A 17,991-nucleotide genomic window follows, 5' to 3' on the forward strand; every position below is an offset into this window, starting at 1 on the left:
AATGACTGAGCACGCATACACAAGTTACAAAAGAATTCTGTTGGATAATTATTATTCTGCTTTCCTCTGTGCTCTAAACATTTCTCAACTTGCTATAACGTCAAGCATCATAATCGATGCAGGGTATGTGTGCTGCAAATAGGTTACTGGAGTAATGAGATATCGACTCCTCTAGTCCTTGAAGTGACTGGAAACTTCATGGTGGTCGTCTGTGTGCTGGCAGGAAGCTGCAGCCACCATTTATTCAAGAAGTGAATAAATATCGTTTTCAAATATGTGCACTGAATTAATGTATTTTAATTGTCTATTTCAAAGTTAGAAAGCTTACTTAATAATGCTAAACCTAAATTTGATGTGGATTATTAATAAATTATATGGGAGTATCAATTAAATAGTGGTAGCCTGAGGTTAGCTATATTTCTCTATAATTCATATCCATTCCATGGATTATTGTCATTGACCTTCATTTCCCTGTGGGAAAAGGGAAGAAACAGAAAGTTCCAGACTTATGGTGTAGAGCTCATACCACCTGAGTTCCATCCTGTCTGCCACCTGTGAGTAAATCCTCTAACCTCTTAGACTTCAATTCCCTCATCTGTTCAACAAGGCTTGGATTAGCTGTCCATGGAATAGGAAGTGTTTCATTTTGATGAAAAAAAGTTCCTGTTTTCATTGATTAACAAGTTTGTTGCTTCTTTATAACTAAACACTTTGTTATTCAAGGAGCTCATATTTCCCCTTCATGCTATTTATTATACATTATAATTAGCCCTCCAAATTTTTGGCTTTCAAATGTTAAATAGACTTCAAGGATTCCAAAAAAAGTAAATGACTATAGTAGATAATGTCACACTATCTCCTCTGATAGCGAATAGTTACTTCATAATAATTTAAAGTATTATGCCCTTCACTAAAGAGGATGCTCTGTGTGGGAGGATAGGAGGAGGTTAGAGACTGAAGCATAATGGGTTTCAGCATGAGTCTGTGAAACAGTGTTCCCTCAGAAAGGCTTTATGAAGTGAAATGTAAAATAGGATCCAAAAAATAAAAACCCAGACTAAAACAAAACAAAATTCATTTTTATACTTTAGAAGGTAGATAGGATTCTGAAACATTTTGATTTTTTTTACTCTTTCTATCTCCAATACAAACCCACACTTCTTTAAATGGTCCTTATGTATTTGAGTGTGTGTGTGTGCGCGCACGTGTGTGCATGCATGTGGGCACACCCATGTCTGGGTAGGAACAGGAGGCAAGAAGTTGGCAAAGGGAAGATAAAGAAGCTATTTGTCTTTATGCCAAAGAAATCACATAAGATATGATCATCCACCTATATTTGTTAGTGCAATGGTGAAGCATTTTTACAGGTCTCTGAAGAATTGACGTATTTAAGACCAAACACAAGGTAATGTGTTTCACACTTAAAAGCATGACAGACTCCAGCTTACAGGTGAGGTGAGGTGAGGAGATTTAACAAGCTGTGGAGCTGTAAATATCTCTAAGTGCTTTGACTGCAAAAATAACTCCAAAGGAATATGACAGGACCCTGACTCATTGGAAAAGACCCTGATGTTGGGAAAGATTGAAGGCGGGAGGAGAAGGGGAGGACAGAGGATGAGATGGTTGGGTGACATCCCCAACTCAATGGGCATGAGTTTGAGCAAGCTCCAGGAGTTGGTGATGGACAAGGGAGGCCTGGTGTGCTGCAGTCCATGGAGTCGCAAAGAGTCAGACACAACTGAGCGACTGAACTGAACTGAAAATATAGGTAAGAGCCTCCTATCTAAGCAATAGGAGTCCTTCGGGGTCCTTTTAACAAAATCCAGCACTACAAATACTATATGATATTTGAACACTTTTGTACCAGCCCCTGTGGTTCACTTCCTATTTTTGGTTCTGAAGTTGACACGTGTAGGGGGGAAGGGGGGGTGCTGAGGAGGCAGCCTAAGGGCTCTGATTGTCTTTAACACAATGTCAAGAGAAGAGAGCAGCTTTGAAGTGTCATATGATACAGACCTTCTCTGTACTGATCACAAACACACCACTCAATATAGAAATGTTCTCTGGAAGGGTTTTCAACATTGCAAGAGAACTAGAACTCTAAAAACCTTGGCAGCCATTCACAAATCCTAGGATTTAGGATACAGCCCCTTTATGAAGGTAATGACCCTGTCTTCCTGGAGCTTGCATTCTGGAAAGAGAGATTGATAATAATGAAAGAAGGAACAAAAACACTCTTAGACACTGCTCTAAAGATAATAAAGCATGGCTCAGTCTTTACTCAGCAGATCATGTTTGGACCTATTTTCCGTTGGGGGGCCAGGGAAGAGCTCTGCAGAGATGACATTTGAGTTGAGCACTGAAAGACAAGAAGGAACAATCAGGGAAAAGCACAAGGCAGAAGGAACAGTTCATCCACGAGGAACGCGTTACGGGAATGATTTGATGTAACTTGGCGACTTTCAGGAACAGCCAGAAGGGCCTCGGTAGACAAAGCATCGTGGGCACAGGTGGGAGATGAGGTCCCAGAGTTCAGGCAAAGAGTTTCAATTTTATTTTAAGTGTCGTTGGTATCCACAGGAGGTTTTAAAGCGAAAGTGAGCGATTTAATACGATCGACACTTTAAAATGAAACTTGCAAAATACAATAATTGCACGCAGCTTTTACTTCTTGGAAACCTAATTTCTAAATTCCCACTCGGGTCACACAGCGCCGCGGCCGTCCCCGTCTGCCCAGGCTGTTTGCGCTCGCTTCCAGCTTGTTTGCACGCGACGCCCTGCTGTTGACAGCCTCGGAGGAGAGCCTGTGACAGTTGGCAGGCGCCGGGAGGCGTTGCGGGAGCCAAGTTGCTGCTGGGGCCAGGGCTGCGCTGGGGGAAGGAGGGAGGAGGGACGGGAGGCGGTGGCCGCGCCCTGGGAGGGCTGCGATCTCCGCGCCGTGGCGGCGACGCGCCGTCTGAGCAAAGGATGAAGAAGCCGGGGGCCCAGACGAGCTTCCCCGGGGCTCACGGCGCAACCCGCCCCTCCCCGGTTTGTTTCCACCCCAAAGGTTCGCCGGCCCTGCCCGGGGTTTGACGCCGGAAACAATGATGGCTGGGGGGCTGCTGGCGGCTGGGGCGCTGGATGTCGGGCAGCGGTGGCGACCGATGGAGTTTCCATTTCTCGGGCCTAGCTCCTCCCAGCCCGGCCGCAGCGGCGACACCCTGGGGGTGGTGGTGGTGGTGGTGCGGAGCCCCGCCAGGTGTTGATTTAAGGCTCCGCGGGGCCAGTTGGCCCCGGCGGATCCAGCGCCGCGTTTTGTCATCTGCCTGCACCGGGAGGTAGAGGCGGCGCCCGCAAACCCGCTAGCCCCCCGGGGACAGGACCCCGGGTGCCCGCCCCCGGCGGTCGCCCCCCTTTCAGTCTCCGCCACCGATCGCTTGGGACCACTATGCGGCGAGCGAGCAGCCTACGGAGACGACCCAGAGTGCCTGTTCCCTGGAGCCTTGCCGAAGGGAGCTGGACCCCCCCGCCCGGGGGGAAATTCGAAGCTTGGGCAGTCAGCGGAGAGCCCTGCACCCGCAGCCTGCTACCTACTCTGCCCTCAGATCTCGGCGCCCGCGGCCACCTCCCACTCAGGTCTCTGTCCTCACCCGGCCATCCGAACCAGCGAACCCACTGGGTCTGCATCCCATCACCCTAACTGAAGGCTCAACAGGGGGGCGTATGTTTCAGCCTCTTCTGTGGCCTGTGTTTCTCGTCCCATCTCTGGAATGTCCACTCCGTGGGACGATGTGTTACGCGCGTGGTGCCGGGGTTCCGGCGTCTAGAGCCGGGACACCTGCCAGACGCGACAGACCATCCTGTTTGCTTTAAAGGGACTGAGCGCGGTTCGGAGCGCTGGACCGGAGAGAACTAGCCAGTGAGCCTGCCCGCCGGCCTTCCTGCCTGGGGCGGGGCTTGCTCTGGACACGCCCCTCCCAGGCCCGCCCCCTCCCAGGAGCCGCCCCCCTAGATTCCCCGGCTCTCTCTGCAGCTGTCTGGAAAACCCGGAGTGGCGGATCCCAGAGAGGGCGGAGCGGCGCCGCCCCTCGCGGCACCTCCCTGGCAGCCCTGGGCGCCGCGCCGGGCATGCTCAGTACGCAGGGCCGCTCGGAGCTCTCGGAGGAGGAAGCTCGCGCGCTCCCGCTCTCAGGAGCCGCGGCCCGGGGCAGAGGGGGCCGCAAATAATGGAGCCTTTCACCAATGGTGAGTAGGCGCCGCCGGAGGGAGGCCGGAGCTGGGAGCCGGGCTCTCCCGGGGCCCAGAGGGTCGTGGGGAGTCGTGACACGCGAGGGCGAGCTGCAGCCGCCTCCAGCGCAGGTTTCCCGCGAGAGGTTTTGCGGTGAGGTGGTGGTGGGGGGGGTGCTGGTGTAGGGGCCCCGGGGGCAGACTGTCGGAGGCCCGGGGGAGGGGGCGGGAGGCGGCGATCGCCAGGCTCGGGGGTCGGGGGCCGGGGTTGCTGGCGTGAAGGTCAGCGCCACCGCCCGTCCCGGGTGGGGACACCCGGTGTCCCGGACACCTCGCTCCTCTGCGCAGCCAGGTGGGCGAGCTGCAAAGTTTGGGCTGTGGTGCGCACTGGAGGGGGGCGGCCGGGAAAGTTGGCAGAGCTTGGGTTTGCCCCGGGTGCAGAGTGGGCTTTGGGGCGGGAAGGGTTAAAGGGCGGTCAAACCCTCAACTTGGGTGGCGCGCTCGGAGCTGTACCCCCCTGCCCTTCGGCGAGTTGCCGGTGAGACTTTTCCTGGTAGGGCTGGGTGGGGGGTGGGGGCCTGTTAGGTTAATTCAGTGGAAGGTAGAGAAAAACTTGCAGAAAAGCTGGATCACCCCGGCTGTGCGCCGGGGAGGTTCCAGCCCGCATTGCCGCTCTCCCCGTCTGTTGCGGAGGCATTCCGCAGGAGGTTCAAGCTTCCTCTCCCAGGCTCCCAATAAGATCGGTGTTTTTTTAATTTTCAGTCGAGACTCATTAAATATCAAGGGGCCGTCACGGTGATATCACAATGTGACTTGAGGCGAGAGTCCAAAGCCGGAGCCTGCAGGAGGTTCGGATAATAGCCTCAGCCCCTTACTGACGAAGGGAGCGAATCCATCCCACCCTTCTTTTTAAAACCATGGCTTTTGTTTGGACCACAAGTGCCCTGTAGGGGTGAGATGCCTTTCAATTTGCGGTGTTGAGTATATGAATTCCCTTTTGGGGACAGAAAGTAGGAAAACTGCCAGTAAGGGAGAATTCACGCTGAAATGGGAGAGTTCACTCTCAGTGGACATGTGTTTTCCTGCGGGTGGTTGGTTACTTAAGGTAGAGAGTTTGTCGCATTAATCGAAGGCAGAGTCTGCCTCTGTTAGGGTGGTTCTCTTGCCACCCTGGAGACAGAGACATTGTCCACCATGCCCCAGACCCGAGCCAGACTTTGTTGTATGCTCTTTCCTGCCTGCGACTGCGAACTACTAATTATATTCTCCCTGTCCCTAATTCAGAGTGCTTTATTCTACTGCCATATCCCTGTCTGTACTGTTTAATTAGGTTTAATGATGACAGCTTTAATTCTGAATTTTCTCATTCAGGTTCTATTTGTAATTACTCAGGCTCTAAGAGTAGTCTGGTAAAGTTGGCAAAGAAAAATAAGGACGATTTGAGCTAAAAGGAAGCTTAGAGAACATCCAGTACTTTGGTATAAAGTATGTTTAATACAGATTCTTAAATCCTTTCCAGTGGGTATCCTAAGGCTTAGCCTGTGTTCTAGGTAGAAAGCTTGGAGCTTCCGTGTTTGTAGGATTTTAAATGTGAAGTTTTCTCTAAGATAAAAAAACAAAAACAAAAAACTCCTCTCAACAAGGCTGAGTCACCCATTTGGTTAAGATTATTGCTAGCTGATTTGGTGAACCTGTGCCTACAGAATTAGAGTACATTCTCAAGTCTTAAAATTGGAGCCTTTTCTCCCATCTTAGAGTAGTTTTAGAATATGTTCCTCTGGATGTGAATATTTGCAAATTGTCATATTTGGGAGGGCAATGAAAAAGTCCCAGAGAGGAGAATAAAAAAGAAGCAGTGCTTCAACTTTCATGTAGGAAATTGGATTTCTAATCCTTTCCTGTCTTCTAGATTTTCAGTCTGTGCTGGAGATAGTTTAGCAGCATATCATTTTAGTTAGTGTAGTAATTACTCCTTGGAACCTTTTCTAGCATCCTTTAGCAAGGGGGATACAAACTAACATTTAAGTCAACAAGAAATTGGTTGACTGGTTTAGTCACTAAGTCGTGTCCGATTCTATTGTGACCTTGGGGACTGTAGCCTGCCAGGCTCCTCTGTCCACGGGATTTCTCAGGCAAGAATACAAGAGTAGGTTGCCATTTCCTTGTCCAGGGGAATCTTCCCGACCCAGGGATCAAATCCCGGTCTCCTAGATGGCAGGCAGAGATTCTTTATCACTGAGCCACCAGGGAAGCCTTAACAAGAAATTAGATCCTAACACTTTGAGGTGCTTTTTGGGTTTAAGAAAGACTCATTATTTTGGAACTTTTGAAGAATAGCTGTAGAATTTTCTAGTGTCTTCAAACAGGACATGATATAGTGGAAAGTACACTTATCTTTGTACTTAATCCTTTTGAGTGCAAAGAATATGTACATCTAATTCTCTCGTAGGTCTCAGTGTTCTGGTGCAGAATATTTCATTACCCATAGAATTTATCATTGGAGGGTTTATCAGGTTTGGCCTGGGCTTTTGTTACACATTCATTCACTTTTAATAAAATTGTCACCACTTACACTTTGTCATGTATCTCTATATGTGGAGAGAGGTGTGAGCGCTTATTGAAAAGTTTCAATAAGTCGGGGCCATGTATCTTTCAGTTAAAATTCTTGTCAATGATTTCACTCCCTGAAAAGAGGTAAATTTGTAAAGAAGGCAAATTTAGTTTGTTTTGCTAATTTGGTTTCCAATACTCATCTATTCCAGTTAGGCCTTTTCTGCTTTCCATGTTTTCTGTCAAAACTTGCTGCTGGCATGGGTCATTTTTCTTGGACCCTGCTCTCTACCTGATAATGGATTTATTTGATGACCGGCCTATGTTAACCTGTCACTGCTGCAATCCATTTAATATGCACATCTCCAGAAAGGGCTTAACATTATTGCCAAGAATTTCCATTTGGCTCAGGAGATATTTTTGGTGTTGCCCTTGGTAGGGACTGCTGACTATTATGCTGAAGACAGGACATCCAGTCTGGCTTTGGATATTTGGTGCCTTTTTGTTTTTTTATGGGGAGAGGAATGTGCTGGACTAGTACTCAAGGTTGGTTTGGTAGGAGCTGTTATGTTCTGTTAGGCAGAAGTGAAACTAATCAGAAGTAGTGATTGCTGTATTACCAAAAACCAACCAAACAAAAAATAGAAACTCTGTAGGTCTTTTGATAAATGTCCAGGGACTTTTCTGGTGGCTCAGAGGGTAAAGCGTCTGCCCGCAACGCGGGAGACCCGGGTTCGATCCCTGGGTTGGGAAGATGCCCTGGAGAAGGAAATGGCAACCCACTCCAGTATTCTTGCCTGGAAGATCCCATGGACAGAGGAGTCTGGTAGGCTACAGTCCACCGGGTTGCAAAGAATCAGACACAACTGAGCGACATCACTTTCACTAGATTAGGGCAAGTGATTATTTGATGACTACCTAGTTTTATTTGTCCTCACTTGCACATAAGATTAGGGCATTTTAGAATAAATTTATGTTAAGGAATGTAGATACAGACCTCATCCTCAGGACCTGATTCAGAAGGTCTGAAGTTGGGTCTAGGAATCTACACTTCATTTTTAGCGTGCTAAAAGTATTCATCAGAAGGGAGCTTTTGAGAACTTTACTAGATAAGCAAATTTCATATGTGTGTGTGTGTGTCTATTTTTAAATGCTTTCTAGTTTGTGGTATGGCCCAAGGTAAATTTCCAGAGGGTGGAAAATCATTGATATTTTGAAGCCCCAGCGCTGAAAACAATTTAAACACGTTTATTTTTCCCAAAGCCCCCAAGAATCACTTTAATACTACATCCTCGTGTGTAATCTAACAAGGGGGACTTCCCTGTCTTTATAAAACTATTTTTGTTTTCAGGTTGGCTTCCAAGTGAAAGTATTTCCCAACTTCCAAAATGGGAAGTGTGGATAATAAATTAGATGTTCATGAATTATAAGGCAGTATAAAATTGTGATTTCATCATTTTAATCTTACAAATAGCAGTTATCCTGTTAGGTATGTGCCTGTGTGTGCTCAGTCATGTCCAGCTCTTTTAGACTTCATAGCCTGCCAGGTTTCTCTCCATGGGATTTCTCAGGCAGGAATACTGGAGTGGTTTGCTATTTCCTACTCCAATGCATACCTACAGAGGTATGCATTTGTTTAAAAAAATTTTTTTTTTTTTAGCATCTATCAAAGCTCATCTATGTGAGCTTATTGCATTGTGTTCATGTGTAGTTTTTTTTGTTCTGAAATAACTTACCACATTGAGAAAAAAAAACAACGGAAGATAATAGTTTACAATAGTTTACAATGGAAGATAATAGTTCACATGATAGGATATAAGTTAAATTCTGCTTTTACTTTTCTGTCTTCAATCTTTATTTCAGTTAAGGGAAATAGGAGTATATAGGATTCGAATATTAACATAACTTGGTAGTATAAGGTCGAGGCTGTAACTAGAAACCAGTCCAGCTGTTAACTGGAAAGCAGAGGTGGAGAAGTTCTGTACATAACAACTTCCCCAAAAAGGTATCTTGAGACAAGATAAATATCATATTTTAGAAACTATTAGAACCAGTGATTATTATTTATCTGGAGATGATTCTTGAGAACTCAATTTGATAGAGACAGAACCAGAAAGATTGATTATAAGGAAATTATCATATAGAGAATGAGAAGGGTGATTTCTTTCTCAGGAATCAGGCAGATACCGTTTTTGTTATGCCTATTTACAAGTAGATTTTCTGCTAGGCCCACTTAGCAGAAGCCCCACAAACGTGCTATCAATTAATGCTAACCTGATCCTAAATCAAGATGGTGGAAGAATAGGATGGGGAGACCATTACGATTATACAGTGGAAGTGACAAATAGATTCAAGGAATTAGATCTGATAGGGTGCCTGAAGAACTATGGACAGAGGTTCGGGACATTGTACAGGGGGCAGTGGTCAAGATCATCCCCAAGGAAAAAAAATGCAAAAATGCAAAATGGTTGTCTGATGAGGCCTTACAAATAGCTGAGAAAAGAAGAGAAGTGAAAGGCAAAGGAGAAAAGGAAAGATATACCCATCTGAATGCAGAGTTCCAAAGAATAGCAAGGAGAGATAAGAAAACCTTCCTCAGTGATCAGTGCAAAGAAATAAAGGAAAACCATAGAATGGGAAAGACTAGAGATCTCTTCAAGAAAATTAGAGATACCAAGGGAACGTTCCATGCAAGGATTAGCACAATAAAGGACAGAAATGGTATGGACTTAACAGAAGCAGAAGACATTAAGAAGAGGTGGCAAGAATACACAGAAGAACTGTACAAAAAAGATCTTCACCACCCAGATAAGCACGATGGTGTGATCACTCACCTAGAGCCAGACATCCTGGAATGCAAAGTCAAGTGGGCCTCAGGAAGCATCAGTACGAACAAAGCTAGTAGAGGTGATGGAATTCCAGTTGAGCTATTTCAAATCCTAAAAGATGATGCTGTGAAAGTGCTGCACTCAGTATGCCAGCAAATCTGGAAAACTCAGCTGTGGCCACAGGACTGGAAAAGGTCAGTTTTCATTCCAATCCCAAAGAAAGGCAATGTCAAAGAATGTTCAAACTACTGCACAATTGCACTCATCTCACATGCTAGCTAAGTAATGCTCAAAATTCTCCAAGCCAGACTTCAACAGTACATGAACCGTGAACTTTAGATGTTCACAGTTTTAGCTGTGATTTTCTAAGCTGGATTTAGAAAAGGCAGAGGAACCAGAGATCAAATTGCCAACATCCACTGAATCATTGAAAAAGCAAGAGAGTTCCGGAAAAACATCTACTTTTGCTTTATTGACTACACCAAAGCCTTTGACTGTGTGGATCACCACCAACTGTGGAAAATTCTTAAAGAGATGGGAATACCAGACCACCAGACCTGCCTCCTGAGAAATCTGTATGCAGGTGCAGAAGCAACAGTTAGAATTGGACATGGAAAAACAGACTGGTTCCAAATTGGAAAAGGAGTACATCAAGGCTGTATATTGTCACCCTGCTTATTTAACTTGTATGCATCATGTGAAATGCTGGGCTGGATGAAACAGGAGCTAGAATCAAGATTACTGGGAGAAGTATCAGTAACCTCAGATATGCAGATGACACCACCCTTATGGCAGAAAGTGAAGAGGAACTAAAGAGCCTCTTGATGAAAGGGAAAGATGAGAGTGAAAAAGTTGACTTAAAACTCAACATTCAAAAAACTAAGATCATGGCATCACTTCATGGCAAATAGTTGGGGAATCAGTGGAAACAGTGAGAGACTTTATTTTGGGGGGCTCCAAAGTCACTGCAGATGATGACTACAGCCGTGAAATTAAAAGACACTTGTTTCTTGGAAGAAAAGCTATGACCAACCTAGACAGCATATTAAAAAGCAGAGACATTACTTTGCCAACAAAGGTCCATCTAGTCAAGGCTATGGTTTTTCCAGTGGTCATGTATGGATGTGAGAGTTGGACTCTAAAGAAAGCTGAGCGCTGAAGAATTGATGCCTTTGAACTGTGGTGTTGGAGAAGACTCTTGAGAGTCCCTTGGACTTCAAGGAGATCCAACCAGTTCATCCTAAAGGAGATCAGTCCTGAATATTCATTGGAAAGACTGATGCTGAAGCTGAAACTCCAATACTTTGGCCACCTGATGCAAAGAACTGACTCATTTGAAAAGACCCTGATGCTGGGAAAGATTGAAGACGGGAAGAGAAGGGGATGACAGGATGATATGGTTTGATGGCATCCCCGACTCAATGGACATGAGTTTGAGCAAGCTCTGCGAGTTGGTGATGGCCAGGGAGACCTGGCGTGCTGCAGTCCATGGGGTCGCAAAGAGTCAGATGTTACTGCGCAACTGAACGGAACCTCAATAAGAGAAAAGAAATGGAATAATCTAGTTTTGTTTTCATGCTAATATGAAAATAATAGAACATAGAAGTTAAAAAATCAATAAAACTTGGGACAGTTTTCTAATTATTAATTAAATAAAGTGAAAGTTGCTCAGTCGTGTCCAACTCTTTGTGACCCCATGGACTGTAGCCCACCAGGGTCCTCTGTCCATGGAATTCTTCAGTCCAGAATACTGAAGTGGGTTGCAGTTCCCTTCTTCAGGGGATCTTCCCGACCCAGGAATCAGGCCGAGGTCTCTTGCATTGCAGGCGGATTCTTTACCAACTGAGCCACCAGGGAAGCTCACAAAATTCACTAGTTTTAAACAATGGTTGGAATAAGATTTTAAAAGGCTCTGTTCCCCGCCCCCCCCCCAATCCGTCTTGCTTTCAGGATTAAAGATGATCTAGATAAGTGATCCAGAGAGTTCTGGTCTAGAGGTATAGGAGAAGTTAACTTCCTCAAGGCAAGAATTCTTAAAGAGATCATTTTTTTTTTCTTCACACTTTCTTTGGAGTCCAAAGAATATTGTGACCACATTGTCAAAGATCGTATTTTTCTTTGTATGATTGTCTTTTTAACCTGTTGATATAGCATTTGTCAGCGGTAAGTTTACATTTCTTTTGATTAACACTCCTGTTAGGAAACAGCAGCTTTCTGACCCTCTCTGTGAAAACATTAGGAGATTGAAATACAGAGAGGTCGAGCCAGAATGACCCCAGAGGCTGGGATGGAGCTGGATCAGACCTGTAGTTCTTGGCGCTTGAGGTAAGTGAGGAGGACAGTGCAGTCATATTCTGTTAATTAGTTAGCTCATGTCTTGAAAACTGTAGGAGGTTGGAGCTGGAGCTAATCCTACTACACCTTTCCATAATTTTGGCTCGACCTGAGAAACCATGTTTTTTGTTTTTTTAATTTGAATTCCTGGATTTGTACCTTTTAAGAGTATTCACAGAAAACTAGGAATGAAGAATGAGGAAAATTCTGGAGCCCACGGTAGTTCAGCTCCGTTTTTATCTAGTGGTCTTTATAGGGAAGGCTGCTCATCGCCCTGGTATTTCTGTGCAATAGATATGGGTTCCTATGTCTATGAAAGAGTAGTCAGGATTCCCCTGTAACCAGATTCACTGTTGTAATCTATTTGTGACTATTCCTGGGAGCGCCTGTAAGACTTTGACTCCAAAGATCTTAAGGGGAAATTGGGACGTAGGAGAATTAGTCATGAAGATGAGCGGTATATGGAGATTTAAGGTAAGGAGGAATCGAAAATGCAAAATGGTCTTTCCTAGTCAGAAAAGTCACAACTGCTTGTGAGTTAGTGCTCTTCACTTTCCTGAATGTTTCAGATCTCAAGGAGGAAAAATTATAAAGAAAGCTACTGAGTCATTGACCCACCATGGGATGATCATGGTGGCAGTCACTATTCTTTATTGACTGGTTTTGTCTCAACGTTTGTTCCGATGCTTATGGTAGAACAATGAATCAATTAAAGAAAAAATTCTGACCTTCACATCTAAAAAAACTAGGAGGAAATCACTCCCAAATAAAGAAAATTTAGTCTTCTAAGGGAGTTTGAAAAAACGATGCAGAATCAAGTTCAACTGTCAAAGACTCTGAAGTTCTTTTCCTTAATGAATGTCCTCCCAGGCATTTCTGCCACATAGTTCAAGAGTGTGGTCATCAAAACAGAACTCCAGCCAATTGTCTGGACTTCTGTAGATGGTGGGATTAGATGGTCAAGAGTCTTCTCCAGGCCTCTGTGCTATTTGGGGAGGCCAAAGCCAGGGGTCTGGGAGGAAGGGTGTTTAAGGAGGCGTTCCGATGTTTCTACAAGGGAGAAAGCTTTGTAAGCTGGGAGGTTGGGAGAATGGCAAATGTGGTGAGAGAACTGGACCTCTCTGGGTTGGGCGTGTTTCTTTGCTCCCTGGATCTCACAAGCAGATGATGACCAGGTCTGTGTGGTAGCCTTGTTGTCTGTAGTTGTCTGTTTCCCAGACAACTGCCTCAGATGTCATTTGGTGCCATAGAGGAAATTTTTGGTGGGCAGGAAGGATTTGGCTCATGGTATTCCTCACAGCTGAAATTGTTATAAGATTTAAACTAGTTATTAGAATTTTCATCACCTCAACATCATTACACCATTTCAGAGTTCTCTTTGATGGAGAAATGGAGTTTAGTGGGAGTGATTAAGGAGACCTAAGTGTGATTTGAAGACAGAAGTGGTATTACATTTATCTAGTTTCTTCTTGATTTCCCCATAAATCATCTTAGTTTCCCATAATTGTCAAAAGGGTTAAGGCCACTGGGGCTTGGTGGGAGGAACTAGTGTATCCTGGATATATCAAGTTGATGCCCATAGGTTTGGGCTGCTTTCCCTTTATACTTTTAGCAGTAGTTTCTCTGCTTTTTAAATGCTTAGTACCTAAACCTTTTGGGCCACTGATACTGTCTTTTTAATATGTAGATTTGATGCCCAGATTAAGAAAACAATTCAGACTGAGCATAGAGGGTTGAGTTTGGGGAAATAAGAAATGCACTGCCATTTAAAACAGCAACCTCACTTCCATCAGCATTCATACAGGCTTCCCAGAGGCTTAGTAACTTGTTGTTTAGAGGAAGCACACAGGAGAATAATTCAATGTAGGAAGGAAGGTCTATGTAGGAAGGAAGGTCTCCTTGGAAGGAAAGTTATGACCAACCTAGACAGCATATTAAAAAGCAGAGACATTACTTTGCCAACAAAGGTCCATCTAGCCAAGGCTATAGTTTTTCCAGTGGTCATGTATGGATGTGAGAGTTGGACTATAAAGAAAAGCTGAATGCTGAAGAATTGATGCTTTTGAACTGCAGTGTTGGAGAAGACTCTTGAGAGTCTCTTGGACAGCAAGGAGATGCAACCAATCCACCCTAAAGAAGATCAGTCCTGAATATTCATTGGAAGGACTGATGCTGAAGCTGAAACTCCAATACTTTGGCCACCTGATGTGAAGAACTGACTGATTGCAAAAGACCCTGATGCTGGAAAAGATTGAGGGCAGGAGGAGAAGGGGATGACAGAGGATGAGACGGTTGGATGGCATCACTGGCTCGATGGACATGAGTTGGAGTAAACTCCAGGAGTTGGTGATGGACAGGGAGGCCTGGCATGCTGCGATTCATGGGGTTGCATGTTGGACATGAGGGACCGAGCTGAACTGAAATGAACCGAATGTTCACCAAAGTGTGGCTAACCTTGAGTGTGTTTGTTCACTACAGTTGGATGCTATTGAGGTAAAGACTTGAAGAACTCATGCATAGAATCTTTTCTTGACAGATAATCAAGTGACAGTGACTATTGGTAGAAAAAAATGTGGTTTCAGTCCCGGATTTATGGTTAATCACTATTTTTTTAAAAAAAATAGATTAATGATAATCAAACTGATCCTCAGTTAGTTGTATTTTCATGGCAAAGTTTTTGCTATGGATTTGATACTATCATTTATTTTGTGTTTTATCAGTCTGATGGAAAAGTATTTCAGAGAAATATCAACAAAATAAGTATTAGTTCAGATCTATCTGAGATCAAGTCTAGCAGATTTATTTACCAACTGAGGTGTTTTCTAACTCACAGGGAATGTTTATAAGAACATTAGAGTTCTTATAAATTTCTTCTGCAGATCTCATGCAGTAAAATGCATTCTCTGTTAAATCACTCAGAGGTGTTTCTTATGCCTAATGCCATTTTTAAAATAAGGAATTATGCAGTTAATATTTTTTTAAACAATATCCAGGTAGTTGAAATTAAAAACAAGCTTTTTAACTTTAGATATTATAAGGTTTGTGACTTTGCCTGAGAGATTAATGAGCATAAATATTTAGTCATCATTGATATTTTCAATTACTTTTTCTAGCTAAATCTGTCAAAGAGGTACCCTGAGGATTGTCCAGGACTGTGGGAACTTTGTTATGAGGAAAAATTTTTAGAAATAGTTTGTAAAATAAAGATTATGTTTGATTGGAGAATAAATTTGATACAAGTATAAATATTAGGATAAAATAAGTTAGCCTAGAAAAGGAAAGGAAAATTGAAAATTAAGGTAAAATAATAATATTTTTTGCCACAAGGATATTGGCTAACTTTTAAGTGACCAAAATGGCATATCTTTATGTGAATCTGATCATTGTCATAATAATAAATAGAAGGATAAAGGAACTAAATACTCTTCATATGCTGATCTGTTTGTGTTTTTAGTTCATGGACTATGATGTTACACTGATAACTTGATGCATTTTGGTGTCCTCTAGCCAGAGTTGTTTAACTAGATTATTTCCAATGTGGAATTGACAAACATTTTTGAGTGCTGGCTTTTCAGTAGAACTAAATGGTTATTATTATAACCTTGTACAATATCATAAATTTTTTGTTTCCTCTTGGTTCTATATTGCTGCTGTGGATATCAACCAGAGAAAATAAATGCAGAAATATATAGTACAAAAACTTGGTAGAAGAGGAGTGCTTTGAGCTTAATTCTGTTTTATTGAAACCAGGTAGTGATGGGGTTCAGAGCTACTTGATGATTGTCTTCTCTTTTTTGTTGTTATTTTCCTTTTTTTTTTTTTTTAATGTTGGATTTTTTCCTGTTTACATCATGCTAACAGTTTTTCTTCATCTCTTATTTTTATCACCCAAGACTAAAAATATAACAAACCAAAATTAGTTTTCCATGTCTCCTTGCTGCGTTCTTCTGCTGGGGAGTCAGGAGTGGGTCAGAGAAGACTGTGAATGTTTGAGTAGAGATTTTCTTGCATACTGTCTTAAACTGCCTCAATTAACAAGTATTTTTTAAATTTGTGTTTGACACGCCCCTACTTCTCTCTTTCTAAAAAGATAGCCCTATTGAAATGAATACCTTCACCTACCTTCACCGTATGCTCACTTGTTCCAAGCTTTATTCTTAAAGCTGGAGTACAACTATGAATGCGGAATGGTCTCTGCCCTTGAGGAGCTTATAGTCTAGCAGTTCATTTCTTTTTTTTTTTAAGGTTTACACAAATCAGTATACTCCCTCCAAAAATTTTCCGAGTTTAAGGTCGGGTCCCATCCCACACCACGTTCCTTAGATACATTTGGTTTGTACTTTTATTTTTTCATTTTAGAGATCTCTCCATGAATCTACCTCATTTTGTAGGACTACTGTGTAGAATATTGTAATAGTGAAGAGCAGTCAGACCGCTCCTTTCAAATCCTGGCTTCTCACTCACTAGCTCTGTGAGTCTTATCTAAGGATGTTACCAAGAGGTTTTAATATCTTTAGATGAAACACCAAAATATGTACAGTAACTCAAAACATTTTCTCATATTCACTGAAGTTTAAGATATGGGGGGTGGTTTGGCATATTCCGGGCTTCCCTGGTGGCTCAGCTGGTAAAGAATCCGCCTGCAATGTGGGAGACCTGTGTTCGATCCCTGGGTTGGGAAGATCCCCTGGAGAAGGGAAAGGCTCCCCACTCCAGTATTCTGGCCTGGAGAGTTCCATGGAGTACACAGCCCATGGGGTCGCAGAGTCGGACAAGGCTGAGCAACTTTCACTTTCACTTGGCATATTCCAGCCAGAGTGAGATTTTGAAAATTGGGAAACATGTATTTCTTACATCTTGTTTTAGTAACATTAAAGGCTTGAGGCTACTGCAGGAGAGGATTCTTTCCAATTCATATTTATTAACAATTATTATGCATTTGTGACTCTTTTGGGGAAGTGTTGCCTAAGAGTAGAAGACCTGTTCATTTCTACATCCAGTTTAATTCCGGTTTAGGTGTGTTTTTCCAGTTCCTGCTGGCAAATGTTATATATAACACCTCATTATTCATACAAGTAGAACTTGTTTCAGTCCTAGGTGTTTTATACATACATACATATATATATATATATATATATATATATTTTTTTTTTTTTTTTTTTAATCTATTAGGTGGGAGTTGAAATAGTGAGGAATTAAAGACCAAAAGGGGTAGTGTTAGCATGATAGGATAAGGGAACTTCTTTAACTGACAATGAGGCCGGTATATATCCCAGACATCAGGAATGCAAACAAGGATGTCTGTAGTTTAATATGTATTTAAGTTCATACCTATGTTGTTATGTATCCTCACAGGAAGCGTACTAAGAAGCTGGTTTTACTAGTGAATTTGTATTTCTGCTAGTGACTGTGACAGTTATTTTACTGTTATTTTTTGCTAACTAAATGTAACTTGGCAGCAGCTTTTGGCTCTGAGAATCTATTTTGAATTATGGCAGTTACCTCCTTACTCCATCCCTGCCAGGAGTCTCTAGATCTGGTTTTTATTTGTTTTTTTTTTCGTAAGGACAATATTTTGAACTTCTGAAACAAATAAAGTAGTGATTTTCATCAAACAGCAAGGTGAAGGATGTAAGGAATAGTAGTTACAGCGTTTGGTGGCCCCGTGAGTGGGCTGCATGGGAAGAGAGTGGAGGTATTCCTCGTTGTGGGCTGTGATTGCCCTGAGATGCCTCAGGGTTAAGAAGATAGCGTTTTCCCACAGGAGTGAGTTACTGGAGTCCACGTTTATTCCCAGAGATGCTCAAAGAAGTATAAGGTGTGTTATGAAAGCAGAAGTACCACTTGTTTAAGATTCGTTTTCTCAATGGTTCAAACCACATTTCAAATTCTGTGTAAAGAACACACGTGCTTGTTCAGCCAGGAACCATCAGTTACATTTAACAGATAAAAACACAGTTTCCTTGTATTTGGTTCCTACTAGAGTTTGCACCTAATATAGTGTTTCATGTGTATTAGTTCAGTAAATGTTAATCTGAAACTAATACTACATTAGACTACCTCTAAAACA

General features: G+C 43.0%; 1 protein-coding gene across 4 annotated transcripts in view; it reads left to right on the forward strand.

The window, feature by feature from the left end:
• The first annotated feature begins 3,036 nt into the window (after positions 1 to 3,036).
• The window catches only part of LNPEP (leucyl and cystinyl aminopeptidase), a 100,983-nt gene continuing 86,028 nt past the window's right edge, over positions 3,037 to 17,991 (forward strand). For 2 of the 4 annotated variants that reach the window (XM_065919117.1, XM_065919128.1), the window contains exon 1: positions 4,100 to 4,227. In XM_065919117.1, the coding sequence (XP_065775189.1) occupies positions 4,209 to 4,227 (19 nt within the window). In that variant the 5' untranslated portion in view covers positions 4,100 to 4,208. Of the gene's footprint in view, positions 3,050 to 3,432; positions 3,619 to 4,099; positions 4,228 to 17,991 lie in introns of those variants that run through there. The other 2 variants (XM_065919124.1, XM_065919155.1) reach the window with 2 other exon arrangements.

Source organism: Muntiacus reevesi, chromosome 1 (genome assembly GCF_963930625.1).
Source record: "Muntiacus reevesi chromosome 1, mMunRee1.1, whole genome shotgun sequence".
NCBI lineage: Eukaryota > Metazoa > Chordata > Mammalia > Artiodactyla > Cervidae > Muntiacus > Muntiacus reevesi.